This window comes from Etheostoma cragini, chromosome 8 (genome assembly GCF_013103735.1).
Source record: "Etheostoma cragini isolate CJK2018 chromosome 8, CSU_Ecrag_1.0, whole genome shotgun sequence".
NCBI classification, from domain to species: domain Eukaryota; kingdom Metazoa; phylum Chordata; class Actinopteri; order Perciformes; family Percidae; genus Etheostoma; species Etheostoma cragini.
The window spans coordinates 3829981-3856441 of record NC_048414.1 but is presented as its reverse complement, the minus strand read 5'-3'; the positions used below and the strand labels follow the sequence as shown (position 1 = coordinate 3856441).

At 38.8% G+C, this 26461-nt stretch overlaps 2 protein-coding genes across 2 annotated transcripts; one reads left to right on the top strand and one right to left on the bottom strand.

The window, feature by feature from the left end:
- Positions 1–334: 334 nt before the first annotated feature.
- Positions 335–15691, bottom strand: rassf9 (Ras association domain family member 9). The gene is made up of 2 exons (XM_034879418.1): positions 15442–15691; positions 335–3130 (listed from the first exon to the last, which is right to left on the bottom strand). Exons 1-2 carry the CDS (start codon positions 15486–15488, stop codon positions 1873–1875), a joined length of 1305 nt encoding a protein of 434 aa, XP_034735309.1. The 5' UTR covers positions 15489–15691; the 3' UTR covers positions 335–1872.
- Positions 15692–17424: 1733 nt separating this feature from the next.
- On the top strand, positions 17425–24182 carry nts (neurotensin). The gene is made up of 4 exons (XM_034879118.1): positions 17425–17949; positions 19095–19156; positions 22485–22685; positions 23812–24182. The coding sequence occupies exons 1-4, from the start codon at positions 17889–17891 to the stop codon at positions 23953–23955; spliced, it is 468 nt and encodes a 155-aa protein (XP_034735009.1). The 5' UTR covers positions 17425–17888; the 3' UTR covers positions 23956–24182.
- Positions 24183–26461: the final 2279 nt, after the last annotated feature.

Sequence of the window (26461 nt, the reverse complement as noted above, 5' to 3'; positions counted from 1 at the left end):
TCTGCCCCGAGTACAAAGTGTTAGTCTGTCAGCAGTATACCTTGACAAGAGGAGAGTGCTCACTGTTGTTTGTGCTTGCCTGGCGACCATCTTGTCTGATTATATGCTGCGTTGACAACAAGGGGGGGGGGGGGATTGGTGCAAAACTGGCTGTGTCATTTCTCTGTGGTGACTCAGAGCTTTGACGAATCTATAGGAATAACCTTGACTTGTTATTCCTTGTGGTTTTACCCATTAACACCTTTTCTTGTGCAGCAGCACTGTTGCAAAAGCCACATTCAATAACTTGAATTTTTGTATTGTTTTCAACAACAAACTGAACAACACAGTGATAACTTGACATTAACAGTATTAGTGTTTATTATGAAAGTTGAAATGTACATTTTACTTTACCATAGGTTTTGTTTTTAGGCATGATTAAACAGATATAGTCCAGATATTTGTGTTGTTTGGCCCTGAATATAATGTGTTTAATCAGATCGGTGGCAGATGGAGATCATTACCTCAGAGGGGAAACAGTCATAATACAATCTCATGTGTAAAACACAATTACATGATGAAAAATAAATATTTAGCTGGGTTATTTTATCAAATCGTCTTTACAAAAATTGTGCCTCTGTCATAAGAAGAATCATTTACACTGGTTACAGCCTTATGTTTACAGTGTAGTCGAGGAATGTTAAATTTTAAACAATTCTTAAATTCTACATACAAAACAATTAGCTTTTGTTTTAATATAAAACATTGTTAATAGACTTAAGTGTGTACAAAGAAGTGCAGCTTTAAAATGGCTTGACAACTTTAAGAAAGAAAAGAAGCATACATTCACCATTGTTAAGAAATGAAAAAATAAAAAAATGCTTTTAAGTAACTAAGCCTAATACACCTTAGATGTGAAATAGTCGTAAAAGTTTACACTCAAAAGTCAGCAAACCCAGCCGCCATAAACGGTGATGGACCAAAGCTGGTGCACGTATAGCTCAAGTTTTATGCATGTATTATCATTACATTTAAGTCAAAGACCAAAGCATCTGTTAGCATTAGAAGAAAAAAAACAAGAGGTTTTTCAAAAATTCCAGCTGTATTTCCAGAATCCGCTAAGATTTCTTGGTCCCTCTGGATTGAAAAAAGATCTTGTTCACTAAAGAGAAATTTATTGTAGACCTATTTCCCAAATTGTGACTCATCTTGCCCTTTTTAACGTCACAAAAAACAATATAAAACACAATGACAATAACTTTGTGGATAAATACACCTGACGTTGTACAAATCAAGAACAGATGTATGTCACCTACAGCTTCCATCTCTATTTGATTGAGAAAATACCTTCAAAACTAAAAAGATATTATTCCATCTGTTGACTAATTCATTTGTTTCATGTTATATTATGTGCTTGTGTATATATGGCTGTTGATGCATTTTTTATATCATTTTATGCTCTTTGTGCAAAGCAAATTCCCATAGGGGCAATAAAGTGTCCATTCATTAATTTATCATTTTTTCAGCTAATGGATTGACTAGTCCAAATTGACTTCCTCACATTGCATTTTTTTGTTGACCAACAGTCAAACCCAATGAAATTCACTATACTAACATACATGACAGTCTAAACAGTACAACCTTACATTTGAGAAACTGAAGCAGAAAGAATATTTGGCATTTTTGCTTATTTATTACAGAATGAATGCTGATTATCTTCCGTGTTTTAGCTCCAGTTAAATTACCTTCATGTTTCATAAAAGATCACCAGGGATTTATCTTTCAGATAAACAGATGCATAGCTCTGTGACTGAAATGTAATGAAAACACACGACAGGCACAAACTGGAGCTACTGCATCCAAACCAATAAATTGCAAGGTCAACTGGGTTGTTCAGACGTCTGTGTCCAAGGGTGGAGGGAAGTCGAGACATGGCGACAGCGAGTCCTGACTGTGTGTGGAGCTAATCCCAGTGTCTGAGTCTGTGTCTGTAATGTCTAGAGGGGACATGCTGTGCTTGAGTTTCCCTGTCTGTGAGACGCTGCACTGAGTCTCACTTTTGAGAGGGACAGGACTGGGCTTCTCTTTTTCCTCACTGTCCCCAATTTGCAGTGAGCTTAGTTGGGCAGCAAGTTGCCAGCACTCCTGGTCCTTGGAGACCAACGTAGTGTCAAAGTACTTTAGCTGCTTGTCTATTTCTGCAGCTTGGTTGTGCAGGGACACGCCAGTGAAGAGGCTGTTTTTCACTTCATCCTGCAACCTCTCAAGTTCAGTGATGTAGAACGATTCGTCTGTCTCCAACGAGATCCAGGAAGCAGCCGCGGCTCCTTCCTGTTCGATGTCCTCGTAATGGCTCAGAGGGAAGTTGGCCGTCCTCAGCTCAGCGTCAATGTCCCGGGAAAGCTGAAGGATGAGCGCCTGGTGCCTCTGAACCTGCAGCTCAAGCTGTTTGATTCCATCGCTGTTGTACAGGTACTCCTGCAGCTGCTCGTCGCTGGGCGCCTCCAAACTCTGACCAGCAGCCTGAGCGAGTGAACTCTCGGACTCAGCTTCCTTCTGCACCTCCAGCTCCAACTGCTCGATGTCCACATCCAGCTCTCTCATGCGTTGAATTTGCTCCCGGATGGCGTGGTCCTGGTTGAGAATAAGCTGCACCATCCGGTCCACCTCGTCAGCACCCGGGGAGTTCTTGCTCTCCTTGTGAAGCTTTTCCAGCTTCCGGAAAGCTTTCTTCACCATGCGCTTTTGCCTCTCCACGGGCAGTGACTGAGTGTGACCGTGCTCCCATCGCTTTGCCTTGGCCCCCTTGGACTTTCCACCATTCTTGGTGGGCTGAGGCACAAAATCGCTGGTTTTGACTAGTGTAAACTGGATAAAGGGTCTCTGGTCCCCCCAGGCATACCAGAGTCTTAGGATTCTGGTGAGAGGAGGCAAGGCCCTCTCAAAACCCTTCCACCGCTCAACAAGACAGAAGTCTTTGGGTTCCCCGACCAGGAGTCGCTTGCTCTCTGGAATTGACTTGTGATCATCCAGTAATGCCTGAATCATATCTGCACATGTTGTGTGCTTTGTTACTCCACAGACAACCTTGTCCTCGTTGCAGACCGTAACCTGAATCTCCTTTCCTTCCACTGGCTCTGCATCTTTTGTTCTGGTAAAGAGACAGAAAAACAAAGATTTTACAGCAATTGTGGCTTTGCAGTGAAACAATTAAAACCTTAACCCCATAACATGACAAATGTATTCACAACACACAGATGTCAGACAAACAATTGAAATTTCCTAAATGTTTTTTTTAAAGCCCATTCATTGTGAGCCAAATGCTTGTCAAGTGCTACTTGCAGGGTTCCTTTGAACCGCTCATCTGATAGCATTCGCCCTCGACATTGCACTCCCTTGTGTCCACAGCAATATATTTGCTGAGGAATATACTGACTACATTCAGTATATTCTACTTGTGAAGTTGATTGGATAAACTGTTCTTGCGATATGCAAAGGACAGTCATATAGATGCATACAGCACATTGATGTATGCACAGATGTATAATGTAACGTTTCTGCTCTTTATAGTAAAGCTTCCTGAATCCCTACTGACTTTGCTAACACCCTAATTTTACCTCTAGTGCCACCACAAGGTTGACAATTGCGGTTTTGTGTAAAATATCTTGAGCATTACATTACATTTATGTCATTTCAACAATTTGTCATACCATTGGTGTTTATCTATTGACCCTATCAGGTCAAATTCTTACTCTAATACTTAGGTTTATGAGTAAATACATTCAAAACAAATGAGACTATTGATTTAAACTATGATGGTTAACCTGCTAAACATTACCATGTTAGCAGGGTCATAGTATGTGTGTTAGCATGCTGACAGCATTTAGCATGCGCTCCAATACCCATTTTACCATCGTATTTAGTATGCAAGAATAATACTCAGTATGTCCCAATAGTGTGTCAAATACAGTATATCAAACATACCAGGATGTCCTACTGCATACAGTCGGATTTTGCAGTAAGCAAGCCAGCATGTTTTTCTGGCTATTCTGACCCACAATCCTTTGCCCAGCTCAAGAGCAAGAGGGTCCAAGTTCAAGTTATGAAGAAGTAGTATGTCCCAGTTGTATGCATATCGCATGCAACAGTACATATGTTGTGAGTGCAGCTGCAGTTCATACTAAAAGTTAAAAAAGAAAAGTACGCAATTTGGAACTCAGTTCTTGTTTATCTTTCTTTAGTACAGGAGAGAGGTAACAGGAAATGAGAGAATAGAGAGGAAGGATGACATGCAACAAAAGGTCCCCTGCCAGCATACCAATAACTATATTTACTTAAACCGGTCCTAGTTTGATGGTTTCCCATTGTGTCAATGAGCAGAAAACGTTGTGCTCCCTGGCTCGATTCTTTTAGACTCATCGTTTTACTTATCACAGATGATCAAGTAATGATTCAGTTCTGAGCAATTTAACCCAAAGGCCCTCATTACCTTTTCGTCTGGACCGTAGAACTTGACCTGTGATGGGCCAACGACATCCATTTTTTACATGCTTAATGGACCACCGGTAATATCCAGGCCCTAATATGCAGCCATTAAATGATAGGCACCGGGAATGCAGACATCCACAACATGAGCAACTAATCAAATAAGTAGATAGCATTGCCAGACATTTCAATTTGATTTCAAGATAAAGAATGATGTATTGTTATTATTTATATGAAAGATAAAATGTTAAAAAATATTCTGCAGTTCATGTGATTAATAAGGTTTTCTCTGATGCTACTGAGAAAATAAAAAAAATGCTGATATTCAAATTTTATTGCAGGGTACTTTTATCTCAGATTCAGAAAAGATTGCAAGGGCTTTCAATGATTATTTTATATCATCTGTTAAAGAACTGGCAGCAGACTTTCCCACTCCCTGCTCTCTCTCGCTAGTTCTCTCTTCAACAACTGAACAGTTTTCGTTCTCTGAGATTTCTCAGAACGAAGTGATTAAAATACTAAACTCACTAAAAAATACTCATGCCTGCGACATTCATGGAATAAATACTTCATTTATCTCAAGACTCATGCTGATAGCCTCTTACCTCTCTTTCAACACATAATCAACCAATGTATCAGGCTATCTATCTTTCCCACGAATTGGAAAATGGCCCAAATCACCCCTATTTTTAAATCTGGTGATCATACTCTTGTCTCAAACTACAGACCTATTGCTATACTTCCAGTAATGTCTAAGTTGCTTGAAAAAACCCTGTATAACCAGCTAAGTTCCTACCTTGAAACTAGCAACTGGCTCAGTGACTGTCAACACGGTTTTCGTGCAAAGAGATCCACCATGTCAGCATTACTACTCCTTACTGAACAAATACGTGGCTCTCTTAACAAAGGTCACATCACTGGAGCTATTTTTATTGACTTTCTTAAAGCTTTTGACACAGTAAATCACCAGATTTTGCTTAATAAACTTCATTCATTTAATTTGTCATCTGTGATAGAAATGCTTTCGTCTTACCTAACGAACAGGATGCAAGTTGTTAAAATAAATCATGCAAAATCCCAACCTAAAATCTCTGATATGGGCGTTCCTCAAGGCAGCATTCTTGGACCCTTACTTTTTCTTTTGTACATCAACGATTTCCCTCACGTGTGTAATCATTCAAAATGTCTACTGTATGCTGACGATACTGTTATTTTTTTCTCTGATTCAAATCCTGATGTCATAAATTCTAAGTTATCATCTGACCTTCAGCTTATACACGACTGGTTGAAAAATAATCATTTAGCCATCAATGTTCAGAAAACTGAATGTATGTATTTTTATTCATCCAGATAATGTCTCTCTTTTACTGATCCTATAACGTTTGCTAACCAAGAAATTGTTGTTTCAAAGACTTACAAATATCTAGGTGTGCTACTTGACTCTCACCTTACATACCGGGAACATATGTCTAATTTAACAAAAAAGCTAAATCAGAAACTTTATGTTTATAATAAGATCAGATCATATCTTTCTTCTTCTGTTTCTGAAACCTAATTACATGCAATTGTGTTTTCAACCATGTCCTACTGTCTTCCCATTTGGTCACTTACCACAAAGGAAATCACTGAACCAATAGCTCGACTATACTATCGAGCTCTCAAGATTCACTGTAACCTTCCAAAGCGGTCTCACCATTGTATTGCTCTTGAACGCTCTAAGGCTCTGACTTATGAAAACTTTAGAAACAGCCACGCAATTGCATTTTATTTTCAGATGCAAAATACCGCCTTATCAGCACTTGTTGCACCTTTTCCGACACACGTGAGACCAGGTCGCCTCACTAGGTCGGTCTCACAGGCACTTATCCCAGTTCCCCCATACAAAAACAGTTTTGTTCAGAAATCTTTTTTTTATACATATACAAAGATTTGGAATGACATTCCGTATCACATAAGAACACTATCATCTATCACATATTTCAAAAAGGCATACAAACAGCTGCTTCTTAACAGTTACACTTGCACACATTAAAAAACAATTGTTTATGTATTGTCCAAGCCTTGTTTGCACTGACCGTATTTGTTCAGCTCAGCTGATGTTTTGTATAAATGTCTGTCCTTATGTAACTATATTGTGGATTTCATTTGTCGAAATCTATTTTTCTATATCGATGTCTTGTATTAATGTTTGTCCTGACGTGCTGTAACCATGTTTTATGTTTCTGCAGAACAGGGACCTGCTGAAAACCAGTTTTTAAACTAAGTCGGGCCCGTTTTTTATATTGTAATGTAATGTTAGTTTTTTCTAACTTTCCTGTATAATAAATATTTGAAATGAAATGAAATGAAATGCTGACTGCCAAGTGTCTGTCTGAGTGAATTGCTCTTATTTGAAGTTAAAGCCCATTCTGAAAGCAACAAAAAAATAAGTTACATATAATGTTTCTGTAATTACAGACAGTTTAATCTCAAAGAAACCAAAGAAAGAGACAAAAACCGGAGCTCCTCCTCTAACAGTGAACTGCAGACTGGTTTCCAAACCACAGACCAACATTCCTTCACCCCTAAAATCAAACAGGGAATACTTTAAACTGCTAACAGTAATAAATCAGGATAATGTGCTTGTAATACTGGTTCATGTCAAGTTTCATCTGCAGTTAATTTCAGACAACAAGTTCTGACATCAATGAGGGAGTTTCGCTGTAGCTCAGCAAGACAACGTTCAACTTATCTGACATAAATGGACAGAAACCACAGGGTGAAAATGGTGTTTAACCAACAGTTCAATAAGGAACACTCTAGTCATAGATTTATCCATTTATTGCAATAAACGGAAATACAGTTATGCTTGGTACTGATGGCTCTGCTCTTGATAATGTTCAGTGGACCAGCCAAGCAGCAGGCTAAGCTGAAACAGGGGGCACAACCCCCCCCCCCCCCCCCCCCCCCCCCCCCCAGACTAGGAGAAAAATGTGGCCCTGGAAATTCTGTCCCTTACGGCCCAATTTCAGACAAGGACATTATTTGCTTTATAACTCCAATTATCAGGCTCATGTAAGATTATGGCACCAGCAGCATGAGGCGCACTTACAGGCTTTCATAGTTACATAATACACACACTGAAGCAATTCATTACAGCTTCAAATAAACTACCATGACACCATCTTAAAATAGAATGGAGATGCTTGCATATTTAAAACATAACATACTCTAACACAGAAAACGCAAAAGTACGAACACATAGTGGACCAGACGCAAGCTTTTATTTTAATAACTAGAAGTTCAACGGCACCAGATGGGGGGCTCCAGCCTGCAGCGAAACAGTACTGCATATTTTTGTTAAACTAGTGTAAAACGCCAGTGTCGCCACATTTTTTTCTTTTTTCCAGCGGCCCAAATCGGCCAAAGAGTGCATCGGCCCTTCTGGCATTCGCCAGTGCTGCCAGTCCCCCTATACCCCTGGGTAAAAAAAAAAAAGAGTGAGCCAAAAAAATACATTGAAAACAATTTAAACTTTGAGTCATGTTAGGACTTTGGACTAGGAAGGAGGCAGCTGGGGTGGTGAAGGCAAAGCAGCAGCAGCAGCAGTGAGTGAATCCACGTAAGTGTAGCAGAGATCAGTGAGGACGAAGTGACATTTAAAAAGACCGCCTTGATGTAAGAAAGGCTATTATTGGTGTTTGTCTGATAGGAATGATAATTCAACTATGACTTCCGTGTCCTGCATGAACTAACGCTAAGCTTTATGTAAGAAAAGATAAAAAATAATTTTTCTTCAGCCATTTTATTTTAATAAAGAGAGCTGCATTTAAGGATTAGTGCTCAATCGCCCTATCAAGAGCATGTACAATGTTTTTGAATAAAATGAAATACTATAGATGTTCTGGCTGTCTAATGTTTGTTGTTCCCCTTAGTATGAAGATCTGCTCCTTGTGTCATGTAACTGCTGTGTCTTTATCTAAGGAGACAACCTTGGCTGACTGCAGCCCACATTAACCAGTGATCTACACAGGGGGGGTGGACAAAAATACACATCCTCCGAAGATGATACAGATACTACCCATCTGTACGCCAGGGCAAGTAACTGAGATTATACTAAGAATTATTCTAACAGGTCAACTTAAATGCTGCATTATCTCTCTGTTTGCTGATTTTACAGTCTGATACCACTGTGTTTTGGTTCACACACGGCATAAAAAACACACAACTGGAGCATTGTGTAAACTGCCGGTGAATAAGGTCTCAGGAATGCGATACGTATGCAACAAAGCAACAGGCGGGTTAATGGTTATGGAGACCCTCAGAGACGAGCGAGGCAAAGCAAATACCTGAGCTATGCGCAAGCCAAACAAATCGAGCAAGCCTCAGGCAATCAAAGACAAACGACTGCAGCGACTTTGACCTTTGTTTCAAACTACCAGCTACTCAGGAACCCCCACAGATGCTACTGCTGCTCAGGAGAGAACCCCCCAAATGTACAATAAAATGCAATAACCACAACATAACAACAACAACTTTGCGCATATGCATAATATGTTGGTGACAACAAATACTGAATATTAGAAGCAGAATAGCGTCAGAAATTCAAAAATAATCCAACTATGATCATTTCTGAGCTCATGGTTAGTTGTGTTGTAATGCAGTGATTCTCTACCTGGGGGGCTAAAAGTTCTAGTTCATTTGAGAAAGTGAGAAAAAGGTCAGAAAAGAAAATCTTTTGGGCCTTTTTTACCTCTTGAAAGGTGTGGAATTAAACAATCTAAAGAGGTTATAAAGTAAAATCTGGGGGAACTACTCCCAACTCATGAAAATGAGTAGATATACATTTTTATTATTTTGCTACTACACAACTACATGTTACACTATTTGAGAAACATCAGTTTTTATTCAACTTTATGCTTCTTTGTATATGTTCTCCATTTAGAAGGACACACACAAATGTCATTTAGGTTTATTTAACAGCTGTAGTCAGTTACAGTACAGAATATTGAGATTATAAAAGAGAAAGACCACATCTCTTGATTAAACTGCACAGTGTTAAGTTTTTAAACTTAGCATCATCTTAACTGATACACTGCAACATTTAACACACACACACACACACACACACACACACACACACACACACACACACATACACACACTGAGGCATCAGAAGTATAAACAGCAAAAGATAAGGGTAGGCAGGAGGGAAAAGCAAACAAAATGAAGAACATGGACAGTACAGCATTACTTTTCACAACATCTTTACATACGCTATGAAGTACAACTACTAACACTGGCCTGAACATGTGATAAACGTGTCATATCTGAACATACAGGTGAATAAACATGCTCTACAGAGAATTGGATATTTCAGAGAGGGTAACCCAAGCCCTCAGCTGTGCAGGAAGAGAACGCAGGGAAACACCTGTATTTGTCCTGGGCCACAATCACCATCACACACACAACATCCTGCCACCACGGTGCAATGGACAGAGGGAGGAAGGAAAATGGATTCCATACCGGTCACCATGGTCCGCTTTCAACTCCGCTCTAATTTCAAAGTGTTAGCAAATCTAGGTCTGGACTAAAACATTTAATGTCTAGCAGTGTTTAGCACCATAATGAAGCGCCATGTTGAAATATGTAAACCTTTCTCAGAGGCTGATCTGATGGAGACAGCCTGCCAGGACAAACACAAATACTGCACGCACCATTGGGCTGATTGCATCGCAGCTAATATGTTCATAAGGGCTGTTGCTTTGGGTGCCATTTGGTATTCATAGTTTGGGATTAAGCTGTGGTTCCAGACACATCAAATGAGGGTACCCTCATAGGTCACAGCGTTGGGATGTAAATGACAAAGCCCCAATAGAATAAGGATGTATGATGATTAATAGAAATAGTAAAAAAGAAAGTTATATAGTGAGGATGGATGTGAAGAGTAAAAGAGAGTGAGACACAGAACGGGTTACACCTTCACATTTCACACCTGAGTGAACCCAAGAAACCTAAGCGGACCCGCTTGACCCCCGTTTGAACCACCAAAGCTGGTGAATGAGACATCAGACATGTGGGAGGAAACCACATTTAAATTATATGAATTTTCCATACACGTTGCTGCATCTAGCGATTACTTTACAGCTCCACCATGGTGGCATGGCTCTCTACCCTTGTAACAGTCATCCTTGTAGACATGAACAATTCCCTCTGTGTTATAACTGCAAGTTACCACAAAGATTGCGTGCTGGTGGTTTGAACAAGTCATAAGAAATGACAGAATTATAGCTTTCCAGTGTCTGTGTGTTTTCTTTGATGAATAGTGATATAAGAGAGATAAGGGGATGAATACAATTCCAACAGAACAAAGCTGTGATAGCATGTCAGTGAATAGATCCTGTAGCTATCACTGTCAGATAAGTTTGGTGGTAATGAATGTATAGGTTCCAAGTGTTCCAAGTGAAAAACAGAGCTGGAATCATAGATTGTAAATGATAATTTAAATATCATTTAAACTGTAAACTGTGAATTCCTGATGAGAACTCTTGTAAATGGTTGGTTCACATAAATACAAGAAACATATTTTCTTTTTGAGCTCTAGTCATAGACATTTAGATCCTTATTGCATCCCCTTCTCTCAGATTTCTGCTGCCGACTTAATAAAATGAAAGTAATAGGATATTTTTGTGTGGTGCTCTCGGCAATGATGCTGCATTACACACTTAAAGGTCCCATGGCATGAAAATTTCACTACATGAGGTTTCAAACATTAATATGCGTTCCCCTTGGGAACTTTAAACAAGACAAAGAACTGGACTTGCTAAGTAGCAATAAACAAAAAGTATGGCAATGTCAATATTGCAGGTATTTGTACATAAAGTTATGTACTGGACAAACTAAAAAGACAAACTTATGATGGCTGTATGGAAGGTTAAGGGTCACCAAAGTTGTTAGAATTCATCATGAGGGGAACATGAATGTTGTTCTAAATGTCACCACAACCCCACCAATAACTGTTGAGACAGTTCACTTAAAATCAAAAAGGCAGCCTTGTGGGGGCACTACTACTTGGTACCAGACTAAGATATCAACAACTATTGGATGGATGCCATACGACCACTTTGGCGTGACTTTTCCTTAAGTACCCAACTACCATCCATAGCGCAAATTGTAGAAGTGACACCTCCCTCTATACAAGTGTCTTTGGACTTGGGAAAATCTACAGAACTCACTGGAAGGTTTTATGGAACTACTTTTTATGGAAGAAAAAAGTGCCTTTAAAAACTATGCATACCACTAGAGTTACATGAGAAAAGTTTTCTTTGAAATTTGGGTAAACCAATCATTTAAAATCGATTGACGGAAGTGTCATCTGTGGGTCATGACATGACATTCCAAACCCATGATCTTTGAATTGTTTTCCATATAAATATTTAGGCCATAAAACCAGTGACCACCATCCAGCTCTGAGTTTTCCCGTCCTGTTTGGGAAAGATTTTATCTGCCCGGTCTGTCCTACAGTGTTATGAAGCAATTACTCTGCATTGCACCTGGATTCTTGCTATGTTACGAGACAATTGTGGGATCACATATCACATGAAAATCCATCTTGTCAGGCTTCAGGTAATGCTTTTTTTGTCCAAACAACCAGATTATCAAACTTTTCAGCGTCCGGTAAAGAGCCACTGGCAGCTTCGATCGTAGTTTAGGTGTGTGTGAAGGCCACGACAGTGGTGGATGTCATCAACAGATGGCTCATCCCATCACAACGCCAGGTTTTCTTTTGAAAGTGCTTGCCTTTTTTTCTAAAGTTTCTAAAGACAGCTTCTCAGAGGGTTCTGTCTAACAAACCATCTGGCTCGACAGGATAATGAAACCATAAACGGCCACTACATCATTCAACTGAAGTTGATATACTGTATATAGAAATATTTTACTCTCAAAAACCTAGATACATAGAATGTGGAAAGTGTATACATTGTGTTTTCTGTGTCTGTTTTGTGTAATAGAAGAAATGTACACAGTGAATGAAGTAGAGCAGATACTGGACAGGAGACGCTTCCTCTCTCTTATCTGAAGGAGGATGAAGGATTAGCGAGGAAATAACATCACTTTTCTATCTGAATATTCTGATCTCTGGGATGACTCCCAAACCGATTAGCATCTGTGAGCAGAGACACAACACATCCCTTCCCTGGTCTTCCCTTCCTCTGTAGCAACACCCATCCACCCACCCCACCCCCCTCCCCAGCAGCAGATCTATGATTTGCCAAATAAGTTTTTTTCCAGTGACAACAACTGGCTAACTCCTTTTCAAAACAACTTGTATGATATTTGTTTGCTGTGGCTTGCTAATTTGAGTCACTAAACAATTTCAGCTAATTGGTCCAGCGCACAAGGTTTTCATGCGAAAGCATTGATTGGGTGACACATGTTAATGGCTGGAACCATCTAATTTTAATCCTTTGAGTGTCTGTAAGTGCTGGTTGACTATAAGACACCAGTTTGACGCACAGGACTCCCTGATGATGACGCACATGCTTTGACTTAACAAATATATAAGGTTAGTCAAAGTGTCAAGTTTTAAATGCAACACCATGTCTGCTCCGTCTTGTCATTTTTCTGCAAAACATAGAGCTCACAGCGAGTAAAGCCAATCTCTAAAATCAAGCGTTTGACATATCTACAGAACTAAACACCGAGGTTAATTATAGTTGCCGCCATGTTAATTACTACACAACATGGGGAAAAAAGACATCCACTGGAGACAGCCTCAGTCTGACTGTTTGAAGTTATCAAAGATAATTCATCTAAGCCCTGTGTGTGATGTACAGAAAACATCCATTCTGCTGTGCGTGCCACTGTCAAAGAGTTTTTGTAATTTAACAGTAATTTAATATAAAAGCCTGTTTTTTTGCTCAAAGGTTTCTCTATAGAGCTCCCCCTACAGCTTTGGAATAGATGGTTGGCAGCTCCTATTTTTACTTGTTTGACTCCTCGCTAGGTCAGTCTGCTGTTTCCTCTTTCTCTGTTCCTCTAACAATGCTTTACTAGCTATGACATTAGTGTGAAAATCTCCACTGCCTTGCTACCTTGTAAGCTGGTTCCTGAATAGGTGTATATCTGTGCAGTGCCGTGAAGCAATTTGTTACATCGCGAGACCTGGTATCATGCAAAACGTCCTGACACTTCGCCTAAAGTTGCAAGGGTGGTTTTTCCGCTCAAAGGCGTTAGGGTAAAGCGAGACAACCACCATTCAACTGAAAAAAATTCATATAACCATTCCAATGACTCCAAAGCTGTTCAGTTAAGGTAAATTAAGCTAAAAAAAAACTAACATAGTTCCCCTTTAATCCAAAGCCTTTTCTGCTGAGTTTGGTGGTACACAAGGCTTAATAAGTACAGCTAATGAAAATAGTTCTTTACCCACAATTAAAACCTTCTTGATCCTGGTTTTGGCAACATAAATCCTGTCTGCACCCTGCGCGGGATTTAGATCATGACCTAGATACTCCGAAAGAGAAACTCTGTTTACCAACTGTGCACTACAAAAGTTTGCAGTCAACAGTCCAAATCAAATTTGTGCACCGATGACGGAGGACAGTGTGTGGCTCAATGAATCTAATTTCCTCCACCTTCTCAAAGCTGGGGCTGGATCCCAGCTGCAGCCCTGCACATCAAGATAGCCTCTCAAGGAAATTTCTGAAGCAAATTATACAAATGTGTTGATGACAGGATCTCAGTCGACCTGAAGTAAAAATGTTCTTTGATGCTGGTGTCCCAGATGAGAAATAATTAACATTTTTGTAGTAATTACAGAGCAAGAGAAGGGGAAAGGCTCTTCTAAGTTGATGTTCGTTACAGTGTGCTTTGACAGCAACAAGAGAACCACTATCAAAGATCATATATTACTCAAACTTTCCATAATGGGGAATAATAACTCACACCTTCTTACACCAGTGTCATTTAGTTATGATGTTGAATTAAGAGGCAAATATGTATGCATGGAACAACAGTTGTAAAAGACTACTCCTACAGCTGGTCGATTTTGGTTTAAAACAATAATTGACACAACAAAATGAACAACCCATAACCATTGATGGAAGAATTATTCAGATTATTTACATAAGTAAAAGCACTAATACCACACTGGTAAAATACTCTGTTACAAGTACAAGTCCTGCGTTGAGAGTGTGTCTCAAGTAAAAGTATCGTCAGGAAAATGTACGTAAAGTACCAAAAGTAAAAGTAGAGTATTCAATGCAGAAAAATCCTCAAATTTAAGAAAGTGGAAACGATCCAAACAGTTCTGTGTTTAATCGGCTAATCCTTTAAGCTGGACTTATAGGCCTATACTTTGTTGGGTAGTTAATTTTCTAACAAAACACTGTATTTCATGAACTGCATGTGCAGGGTTTAAAATTAGCAATATACACCAGCCAAATGCTGGTAAAATATGCAAATGTGAAATGATTTGCTTCACTTACTAATCAAAACAACAATGGTAATCTATTGAGTGGCTGGTACAATATGAACATTCATTAGCCATTTGGCTGGTGGACAAAAAGTTTATTTTTTGTGTTTTGTGTGCAAAATCCTTTGTAAAGTATCTAAAGATGTCAGATGATTGTAGTAGAGAAAAAGTACAATATTTATCTCTGAAATATAACGAAGTAGAAAGAAAAAAAAGTTAAGTAAAAATGTGTTCTTATATACAGTACTTGAGTAAATGTACTTAGTTACGTCTGTATAGATTCATTTATGCATCCAGGTGATTGAAGTTTCAACAAAGTTTTAATTTAAAAACAATGGATTAAAAATATAAAATACAAGAAGTTTCAGTGTTCATCTAAAAACTTTATCAGTTGTAATCGGAATCTGATGCGCACTGCGTGCGTAAATCTCCCTCCTCAACAGGGCTTTCCAATAGCTGTACTCGGATAAAAACCCTCACTCAACACGTTTCCCGTTAAGAAACCGTACACATCAAGTTACCTGTTTTTCTGTCGAGCTTTCAGGAAGTTTTTTCCAAACGGAGCCATGACTCTGGAGCGCGAGGAAAATCGACCAGCAATCCGAATTGCGTTACAGTCCCAACATGGCAGGACGTCGGACACTTTGAGGAGTGTTTCAGAAAAGTTGAAGGGTGTTCCGACTGTGATTCTGTCCGCCCCATCTTAGGAGCGGAGGGAGGTGTTTCCCAGACTATACTGGCATTTATTGGTGTGTCTCTGTCGCCTTCCACCTGCAGCAACGACCTGAGAAACGACCACCGAGAAAGAATAAAAAGAGAGAAGTAAATATACAAAGTCACACTTTTCTGTGAAAACAAACTTTAGGAATTAAAAGGAAATACGAAATCAAATTAAATTCCTTTAAGTACCATGTGCACACATTTTCTAAAAACAAATAGATTACATAATATACAGGAAAGTAAACACAGATTCTGCATATTGGTTTCATGTGCTATAAGAGGCTACAAACCTTTACAAAAGTGCTATAGAGAGGCAAAACTATAATGTTAAAACATGATTAGAGCTTAACATTAGAAATAAAAGACATGCAGAGCAAAGTGCAACCTCTTGGCGTTTAGTAACTGGCTCTCCCTGCTGGATTCAAATGACAGATGGAATCCAGCATACTTTAACTACTGTCTGTTTTTTATGCTTTAATTTTTTTTTGTAGAATCTTTTCCAACAGGGATATTTGCTCTACACTGTATTCTAAAATAAATAAATAAATAAATCTCTATGGGGACCAATTAGTTAAATATGGAGTGCCACTTTGTGGTTTAAATTCAAAGTGGATAATATTTGATAGTGTACCACTTCAGTCACCTTTTTATTTGAATATATATGAAAGGCATCCATGTTTGGAATACCATATTCCTTTAGTTTTGTGTTTTTTAAGAGATCATTGTCATTGCTGAAATGCAATGGCCAATTAATTATGTATAGCCCTAGAGGCCAACAAGCAGCAGTCTAATTGTACAGTAAAGTGAGGAATTTGTTTAATCATGTCCTGAAGAAAAGTTTACTGTTGACAGGAATGCTGCTCAAATATCCTTAACGTGGTTCATTTTTGTTCATGTGAAGTCCACACTAAAACAGACAACAGAGCGGCATATGTGGAAAACTTGAAAGTCTCTGATGGGATTTTATGCCTACTATGTGTTAACATTGCATAATATTTATTGCTTATTTATTTAAGGATTAACTATCAGATATATCCCTGTTCTAGGTTGGAAATACATCAGAGTAAAAGAATTAAAAAGTAAAAAACAAACATCTAATAAGATAAGAGGATCTAAAATTGATCCTTGAGGGACTCCTAAACATATTAGAATATTTGTTTCAACAAGCCATAACTTTCAGCAAATGATTTAGGGAGACAGCGTTGAATGGATGACCTTTTTACTTTTAATAATTTGTGTTTGGTTAAGAATCTGTTAACATTGGTTTTCTTAACTTTCTCAAGAGTGAAAACCGTATCTTTGGGGCAAAGAGTGCATATGTTTGTTTAAATATGCATATCCATAATATGTAGTGGTTTTGACTTCAAATAAAAAGAAAAAAATCAAAATGGAATAACGACAAAGTTTTTAACTGCTGTTTCCAAATTAAAGAAGTACCTTTTATCCTAATCTGAAGCCAACATGGTAGAGATGTCCTCAAAATGTTTTGTGACAAGTGGGCAAACTCCATCTGGAGATGATAATCACACAACATGATAAAGAAGTTTTAGAATCAGTACTGAATGGACATGGTAGTGAGATTTATCAACTGAAGATGTGTTTCAAAAGAAACAGATATGAATACTTTCAGTTCTATTTCAAAGAATTTTATAACAAGCATAGATGTCGCATTATTTCTACTGAGAAGGTTTAATATTGATACAATTCTCATTCATCTCTAATAGTGAATCTCCCACATCATACCTGCATCCCGTCCCTGGGAGACAAGTGCAAAACAACTATGTGCATTCATGAAATAACCAAATCTCCAAATGATTGACGCAAAAAACCTTTCGCCCTATGATGCCAAAGTGACGTATGATGACACGATGACACAGGATGGAAGAGACAATATGATGAGACTGATGGATGGATGGATGGATAGATGGATGAAGGGAACTGTTTCATTGGGTGGGAAGGTGGGGGTGGAGATCAGACTGATTTTATGACATCACATTGGCTCTTATAAACTGAGGGAATGGAGCCCTCTGCACTTCACATCAAACCAGAAAACTGCAAGGAAGGGGAAGTGTGTGTGGAGCTGGAAGAGAAGAAGAGGGAGAAGCAGTAACAGCACTAGCAATCCCTTCTCCAGCCTCTCTAGTCATCTGTTTCTGACCTTTAACCTTATGGACTAGATTTCTCCTCAGGTGAATTCTTCACTGTGGGATTCTTTTTTGTTGTTGGTTTTGTTTGTTTTCTCATCAAGATGCAGGCACAGTTGGCATGTATGCTTCTCCTTTGCTTCACATATGGTGGACTTTGTACAGGTAAGCACCAGGACTCTTTCAACAGGTTTTGCATATATGCATCTTTTTATGATTTTATAATCATTTACTTTATTCAGAATAACAAAATGGGGATAAAGCCTTAACATGCAAGCAGAGTATGGAACTCACTGTATGCAACAGGTTCATCATTTGGGTTGCAAATATGGAAAAACTGCATATTCTAAATTATGGAAATATTTTGGTTTAAAAAAAATAAAAGTTGCACAATAAAGCTTCTTCATAACATTATGGTTTTCGGAGTCTGGGTTTGTAGATGAAATACTGACATATCCTGACTGCTGATGAGGATTGACGCTTAAGGTACTTACTCCATTTTTCTGGTCCCATAATTTATGAAAATGACTTCAACAACTTTAAAACCTGACTTAAATTCTTCCAGTATAGATATATATATATATATATATATATATATATATATATATATATATATATATATATATTTATTCAAAATGTATTTTATAATTTTCCCTAATGAACCAATGTAATGATTCCTTATTTGAATTTTTGAGAACCCATTTGACCGTACATTTATACAAAATAAACCACATTTGTTGTTAAAATGTGTTCCAAATTAGAGTAAATTCACGTCCTTCAAGTCGTTAACTTATTTCACATTTCACATAAATTTTTTCACATTACACAATACAGGCTACACCATATAGTAAAGAGTCTGAATTGAAATGTGACTGTCAATTTTGTTTGGTCCAGTGAGCAAATAAGATCCAGTATCAGTCTGTACAGTAAAAAAACTAAGATCTATCTAACTGAAATCCATCCATCCATCTTTGTCTGCTTACACGGTGTCGGGTTGTGGGGGGACCCCCCACGGGCACTCTGGGAGTTCCCTAAATCAATAGTTTGTCACCTGTTGAACACTTAAAGGTGTCTACCAAAAAATAGAAATGAGTGTTGAGTTTTTGCTAGGCGTAATTTGTCTACTCATATCCCTTTAGATGTAAATGTTGCAAACGTTTATTAACTACAGATCACAAAGAAGATGAAACAGTCACATTGATAAAGAGCATGCTACATTTCCATATCTCATTGACAATCACTCCGGATTTACTTAACGCTTGGTTAGATTTGAATGATGATTATATTCCTGTTATCTTTCCAACTGACAGACGTTGACCAGGATCAGCGAGCGCTGGAAGAGGAGCTACTCAGCAGTCTCTTCACTTTTAAGGTACAGCATCCCTCTCTTTTTGCACCTGTGACATCAGAGACTGAGTGTCCAAAAAAAAGCTTCAACCCACCCGGTCAACTAGTGACCCCTCCCATAACTCCATCCAACCCAACACACAGGCTGCCGGCCAGGTGTTCTTTCATGGATTCTGGATCCACGCTTCAGTCACAGCCTCACCTTTTGGTCTTGTTTATGCTGACCCTGGAGATAAATAATTTGCCACAAGGGTTATTTGTGTCACTCAGGTTGGTTTAAATTGGGAATTGATTACTTTCACACAGTTCAGTTATGCAGAGCACAATAATCAAATCAACACAATAAAACTTCTGCACTTGAGGGCATGTCCATTGAGATAAAAATAAGAGCTGAGTGATGTTAATCAGTTATAACTTCAGGATTTTTTAATGCACTTGTCTGGTGGTGGCTTATTACCAGCCAAACAAAATCAGAAAAAGGATGTATTGCCAAGGAAGTGATATCTAAGCCGCCTACACATAAGCCTACACATAAACCTACAAATTAAGCCATTTGCTCTGCACCCTACCTAGTGGTGCGCAAAGAGCAAATTGCGTATGTGTAGGTGGCTAAGGTAACAGCAAGGCGCAGGAAACATATTCATCGTCCAGGGTGGCAAGGAAGCAAAGTTCCCCTTACTGGGTAATGTCATGCTGTTGTCTCACTGGTTGCACTTTCTAAAGGTCAGCGGTAATTGGGTCAAAGTTAAAATAATTTGAACTTTGAGCACAGCGCCAAAACGGCAAATCCGAGCGCTTTGCGACGCCACTGCCCTCCCCATGGGAAATCTATGGAACGGCCGCCAAAAAGCGGTTTTGCCGCCTATCGTGTGTAAGCGGCTTTACAAGGAATGTGCATTGGTTGTTGGTGCATACATTCCATCAACACATTAAACATGAATATGAAATAAACCATAAATGCATACAGAAACAAATTAGATTAGATTCAACTTTAGTCTAATCTAATTTATGATACGTATAATATTGATATTATTAAGTAAAAATAGGCGGTATGGATAAGTGCAGGATGTGCTAAAGTTCAGAATATTTAGAATGTTCAGTGGACAGGTCTATAGTCCAGGATTCGTAAGAGTGAAACTAGAGGCACGAAGAGACAAATGGCCAAGCCTAATTGGATTCAGATGGACCTGACAGCATCATAACAACACATCTTCCAGCCTTCTCTCTGTCTCTGGCTCTGTGATAAATAACCGTGGTACTCGTACGGAGATTGTGACGCTGACAAATCCGCCATGTGATTCATTGCTACTGATGCTCGGAGGTTGCTCAAGGGTGATGATTGTAATAATAACTTGCAGAATGACTGATAGAGTGCTCAAGAGGCTGGAAAGTGCAGTGTGGTAGAAGTCACTTGTGGATCTTTATCTTAGCTATGTACATGATCTTTTTTTTTAAGGTGAAGCTAAATTGATTAAGCTGTTTGTCCACTCTTCTTTTTATCTCATTAGATGCAGGAGGTAGATTTCCCCTCTGGCTCCTATTTCTCCATTAAAGATGATAGCATCATTTTTATATTTGGCATTGGCCCTTGCCCTCCCTCTGTTAAAGAAACAGCAACAGGCGTTTGAATTTTGGCTGTTAATGTTGGCTCAGTTCAACACAAACGGAACATTCAATTCTCACACAGAGATGAGGCGGATTTTTGTAACACCAATGGGGATCTGCTGTGGATTGTTAGAGTATTGGACCCCTGCAGTAACTCTTAATCCGACCCCTCAAAGTTTTAAAAAAATCGTATGATTTTTGTAAGTTTTTTATACCTAAGGAAAAATCTTTTCAGCACCATAAAACAACACACCACTCATGTTGATTTAAAACTACATGAAAACTTAAAGTCTTCGATGTAGGAACCATTTGTGAATGTCCGTAGCTGTGAATGTTGGGTCCCTCGTGTGTTGTTCTTTTGATGTCTCTGCAGATTTTATTACGTGCCCCCCCCCCGGCTAACAAAAGGAATTTGTATTGGCCGTGGCTCCAATCTTCACAACATCAGAGGCGACTGAATTCCTCTGATGCTCATAAACGATGTGAGCAAAGTGAGTCTTTGAGGGGTCATGGCCATTTACAATAACTTAGAAGCCACAATTTCCCCTCGCCCCCTGAATCTCTCCATCATCCTCAGTGACACCCAGAGGTCCTTGCGTCAGTGTGTGGGAGATCGCCAGCCCTCGCACGGAGGGAGGGGGGTGCATTGCTGGGGCCCTCCACCGTCTTTTAAAGCATTCAAACTAGATTATAACACAACAGGCTGCAGCTAGATGAGGTTAGATGCGACTTAAATATCACTGTTGATGGAACAGTGCACGTATAACATATATCTTAACTGCTGTCTAAACATGTGTCAGTCTGCATTAGTGATGCAATGTAAAGTGAAAGCCTTAAATGCATCCCCAGTGCTCCTTAAAAGGGAATGCAAAAATGCAGCAGATAAAATAGTTCTGTGTGGAAAACCTCCAAAGTACCATTTAGATCACTGCACTTCAGTGAGACAAATGAAATGCAATGTCGTGGGTTAGCAGCTGATCCATTAAATCTGTTCATAAAAAAGCATTAGATTCAACACGCAATACTAAACAAAAATCATCTCTCTATCTCTCTATGTATGAACATATAGGGTATAGACTGAATAACAGGGAAACTTGTAAAATATCAAGCAATGTAGTACCACAACACTACTAAGAACAGAATGATTCCTTCAGTAGTATACTTTCTATGGTAACACTTTACTTATCTAAATAAGAGTGACATGACACATGAACCCTATCCCTTACTTATTTGTCATGAAAAAACTCAATAACACTTACTAAAGAAAGCGTTATGTCATGAACATTTGACTTGTTTATAATGTTTATGTCACGTTCATGACAGTGTCGTGTCACTCTTATGTAGATTGGTTCAAGTGTAACCCGTTCTATCACAGTCGTAACCAAACATGAGCACAGCAATAGAATACACGTGTGTGAAAAAAGCCTGTATTACGTTTTCGCCTTAAAAAGTCGAATATTGAATAGAAACGTGGAATAAATAGACTATAGAATTAAAACATAAATTACATAAACAACTCTTTATGGTCTACATATCAAGTTGTTTAGCAACTGTGTTCTCCCTCTGGTCTCAACTCAATTTTCACTTCATCTCAGTTTACTTCAACATTAATTAAATATTCAATTGAATCCATCTTTTCAAGGATCTAATTTGTTGCCAAGCTTTGAATCTGGATAACCAGCCCTTCCTGTAGTCAATTTGGAAACTCAAACACCTCCTCCACCCCCTCCCTTGTTCCCTCTTTGCAGATGAAACAGAACAAGGAGAATGCCCCCTACTGGCGTGTGTCGCTGGTGAACCTGTGCAGGATGGTGAACGGCCTGCAGCGGGAGGCGTGGAGCGGCGAGGAGGAGGAGGGCGGCGAGTTGAGGGAGGGCAGCCTCCAGCTGCTGGAAGAGCTTTACAACCTGCAACTCATCTGCCGAGTGCTGCAGAGCAGGGAGGAGAGGGTGAGACACACACACACACACACACACACACACACACACACAGTCGAAAGAAGTGGTCATCCTTTGCTGGGAAGATGTGTTTTGTTATGTGTTATTGCTGTTGTTGGAGCTATAGAAGTTGAAATGCATGTCAGTTAATCTTTCTTTCCCCCGGCTGCTACCACAATTCAGACGACTTTATTTTCTTATACTTGAATTTTTTATTTATTTTTTGGTTTAATTTTTCAACCAAGAACTACTTAAGCAAACAATTTAGCAGTAAAACGCACTTAAGCATCATACATTAAAGTACTAATTAGTGGTTTCTTCCAGAGATTTAAGCGGCTCATGCGTTAAATTGGATCCACAATTGCATGGAGTTCCGTGCTTTCAGATTGGTCCAATTATCACTAATTCTTCAAAACCCTTGAGATGTATAATCATCCAGTTAAAACTATATCTAATAGTGCTTGGAAGTTTTCTAAGCTGTACTTTTATTTATCCAGCAACATTCTATGAGCAAGCAACTTGTAAGAGAAAGATGAAAGTACAATATTTCCTTCTGATACACTTTTAGAAGGGAGTTTCTGTTTCATATGTAGTGGAGAAATAAAATGTAAAGCACCTACACATATATGATCCAGGTATTAAACTGTACTACTACTTAAATTGTTTATGGCAATATAAAGCAAATGTCTTGGCCAATATGAACTTACTAAAATAAGGTGTACACACCCACATAAACCCACATACACAGGAACATGCTTACGGTACAGAGTGTAAATCTGGCTCAGATTTTTAAACACATGACACGCCCCATCCATCTTCTCTCACAGTAAACACACCTCATTATGCGCCTATTTCCTTGTCTCTCTTCTCCTTGTCGTCCATCATTTTCCTTTCACTTCTTACACAAATGCCTTTTTCATTTTTCCGTTTTCTTTTTTATCTTAACACAGTGACTGCAGATTAACACCTGTTTTGCCTTGCATGGGAGCACAGAGGAGAAGCACTAGTTTAATTACAGCTACACTGGCGTAGCCTCCAATTAGCCTGCCTCTCAGCAACAAAGCAAGTGTTTGCTTGGCATTTCCTCCTCGTTGTGTGACACTCACCCTCCGCCGTGTCTCTCTCTGCCCCCTAACAGCTACTTCATGACTCTCAAGAATATTTAGAGGAGAACAGTGACACTCCGCTGAAACGAAAATCCCCCTACATCCTGAAGAGGCAAGCAGCGCACACCATCAAGTCCCGGAGGCCCTACATCTTGAAACGAAGTACAATATACTGACAGCCATCCCCGAGGCCGCTGTGACGTTTTAGGGGGACCTGACCAGATACTTTCTGTGAAGATGTGATTGTGTTTTTGTCTCTCTTCTAGTAGCTGCAATGCTTTTTCTTTATTATCCAATTGTTTTTATCCAGTCCGACCCTTGGATTGTGTGTCCAGCATTGAGGCCTGCCTGTATTCTGCTCCTTTCCAAGTATACGTCCTGAAAATAAAATCCTGAGCATCAAGCTAAATGTGTACCTCCTGAGAAACTATTTTTATTTACTCTATTTCTTCACTGCACACTAAGTTGATTTTGTTTCAGAATATGATTAAATGATTCATGATACAAGACCAGTGTGATTTGACTGTTTTCTTTTATGTAACAGCTTAATGAAACTATATATTTTAATAGTCAGTTTAATTATTATTAGGTCTTGAGTAAAAACAACTGGGCTGTCACAGGCATGGTACAAAAGTATTGATAGACGGACTAAGACATTGTTATGTTTTAATGATATTTGTGGACATTAACAGAATAAAATTAGTATCTGCTTAAATTAATAGAAATGTAAACATCCATTTGAAATCATTATGAACGGTCCTTAGTAGTTTAACCATAGCTAGTTGTGATTTAATACAACCATCTATGATTTAGATTCTTGGTAGCCTTACTAAACACTGGTATTCAATTTTTTACATTGGTGACGTTCTGGTGTTGGTCACCATCTTTTTATTATTGAAGAGCAGACAGATTCACAGTGCCATACTAATATCACGTCTGGAAATTTTTAAAATGTTTTGACAATTATTTTTGGGGCATTTTTAGGCCTTTATTGACAGGACAGCTGAAGAAATAAAAGGGCATAGAAGGGGGGGGGGGAATGACATGCAGCAAAGGGCCGCAGTTAATTCAGTCTGACCTGAATTAACCTTCATGTATGGTCGCCCGCACCACCAACCAAACTAGCGCCCACGTCTTAAAATTAATAACACAAAAAAGGATTTCTGGACTATAAAATTCAGCACATGCCACCTTATATACATTTGGTCAGTGTGTGCTGTGTTCAACATGTTTCCAAGGGGCCAAGGGCACTTTGACTTCAGCAGAACAGACACTGACTGAGGCGACTGAGAGTCTTGGCCTTAATAAAAGTCAGTTTCATCTCCAAATCAAAGGTCTTCTGTGTCCTCCTTTGAAATTCGGCTTTTAACCCTGACAGCCAAAGAGCCTGGATGAAGCTCAGCACACAGAGAAACGCCCTTTGAACAGCCTCGTTCGGTTTCTCCAGAGAACATTAGCTGCAGGAAATACATGAAAACGGTTTTCCGGCAGCTTTTTGCTGTTTAGTGTAACTCTTACAATTCACTCAGGCATGTGCTCAGTTTATGCAATGAGCCGCTGATGTAGTATGCTTGGATTTGAAAGGAAAAGCATTTCCCTAAGGAGACACTTTACTGTTTAATGAAAACAGTACATCATTTTTGATTGTGCATGTGTGTTTTCATCTTTTCCTGAAACCTACTTATTCAACAAGCTGATTGGTAGCAGAGGATTAGCCTAAATTGACATCTTTTGTTCTGCCTTTAAAGTTACAGTTCCACTTGCCATGATCTGTTACGTGAAAAACAATCAGCAGGCACAAGACTGGATTTTGGTTAATGGCATTCTTTGTTACCAATCGCCTACAAATTTACAAAGTAAATTGGGGTCCCTTGATTCAAAGGTTAATTTATTAGATTTTTCTAACTGTATAACATTTGGGTGTACTTTAAATTTGGTGATGAAACCACAAGAGAAGTTGCAGTAAAGGAACATTTAGTGCTTTACTTTGTTTTTTGAAAGGATCAGAGTCAGTTGTATTACCCACTAAAGTTACCATTACACATTCATCTCAAAGGGTCAATAGTACACACAAATCCCAAAAGACATTTTCCCAGTGGTACCAAGTCCTGCCAGCAGTTTGTGGTACTGAGGTTTTATATGTCTCCAGAAACAATGTCCCAGTTACCGTAAATAATCCACAGACCTCACTTTGAAATGATTTCAGTGGGACTATTTCTTCAGTAGAAAAAGGTTACAATGAAAAATAGAAACATAATTTTTCAATTCAACAGAAAAGACAATTACATTCCCTGCCATTCTATGGGGGGGGGGGGGGGATCTCAGAGACCGATATCTTAAAGCATCAGCAAGTAAAACTTCAACTAACAAAATTCTATTGGATTTAAGTTGAATCAAGGTTTAATTCTGTTTTCAACTGTATTGAAATAATCTTTTCTACCTTCCTGGGGGAAGAAAATAAATAAATGATGTTAAAAGATTGGGTGGAGAAAGTATGTAGTACGAAGTATGAACACATAAATGGTATCTCATTGAATCCAGTCTTCACAGCCTATCACCAAACTCAAACTACATTTATAGGATATCATCATTTGCAGCCATTACTGTGGTTAGTATCCACTTCAGGTAGATATTTTTCCACTCATGTTGAAAAAATGGGAATTGCAAAGCCGCTGTTTAAAC

Bases quoted from the DNA above. Each gene is read 5' to 3' on its own strand.
- nts (XM_034879118.1), top strand. From the start codon at position 17,889: ATGCAGGCACAGTTGGCATGTATGCTTCTCCTTTGCTTCACATATGGT. The intron at 19,157-22,484 runs GTACAGCATCCC...CCCTCTTTGCAG, and splicing joins GCAGTCTCTTCACTTTTAAG to ATGAAACAGAACAAGGAGAA. The intron at 22,686-23,811 runs GTGAGACACACA...GCCCCCTAACAG, and splicing joins TGCAGAGCAGGGAGGAGAGG to CTACTTCATGACTCTCAAGA.
- rassf9 (XM_034879418.1), bottom strand. From the start codon at position 15,488: ATGGCTCCGTTTGGAAAAAACTTCCTGAAAGCTCGACAGAAAAACAG. The intron at 3,131-15,441 runs GTAACTTGATGT...TCTCTTTACCAG, and splicing joins AAAGCTCGACAGAAAAACAG to AACAAAAGATGCAGAGCCAG.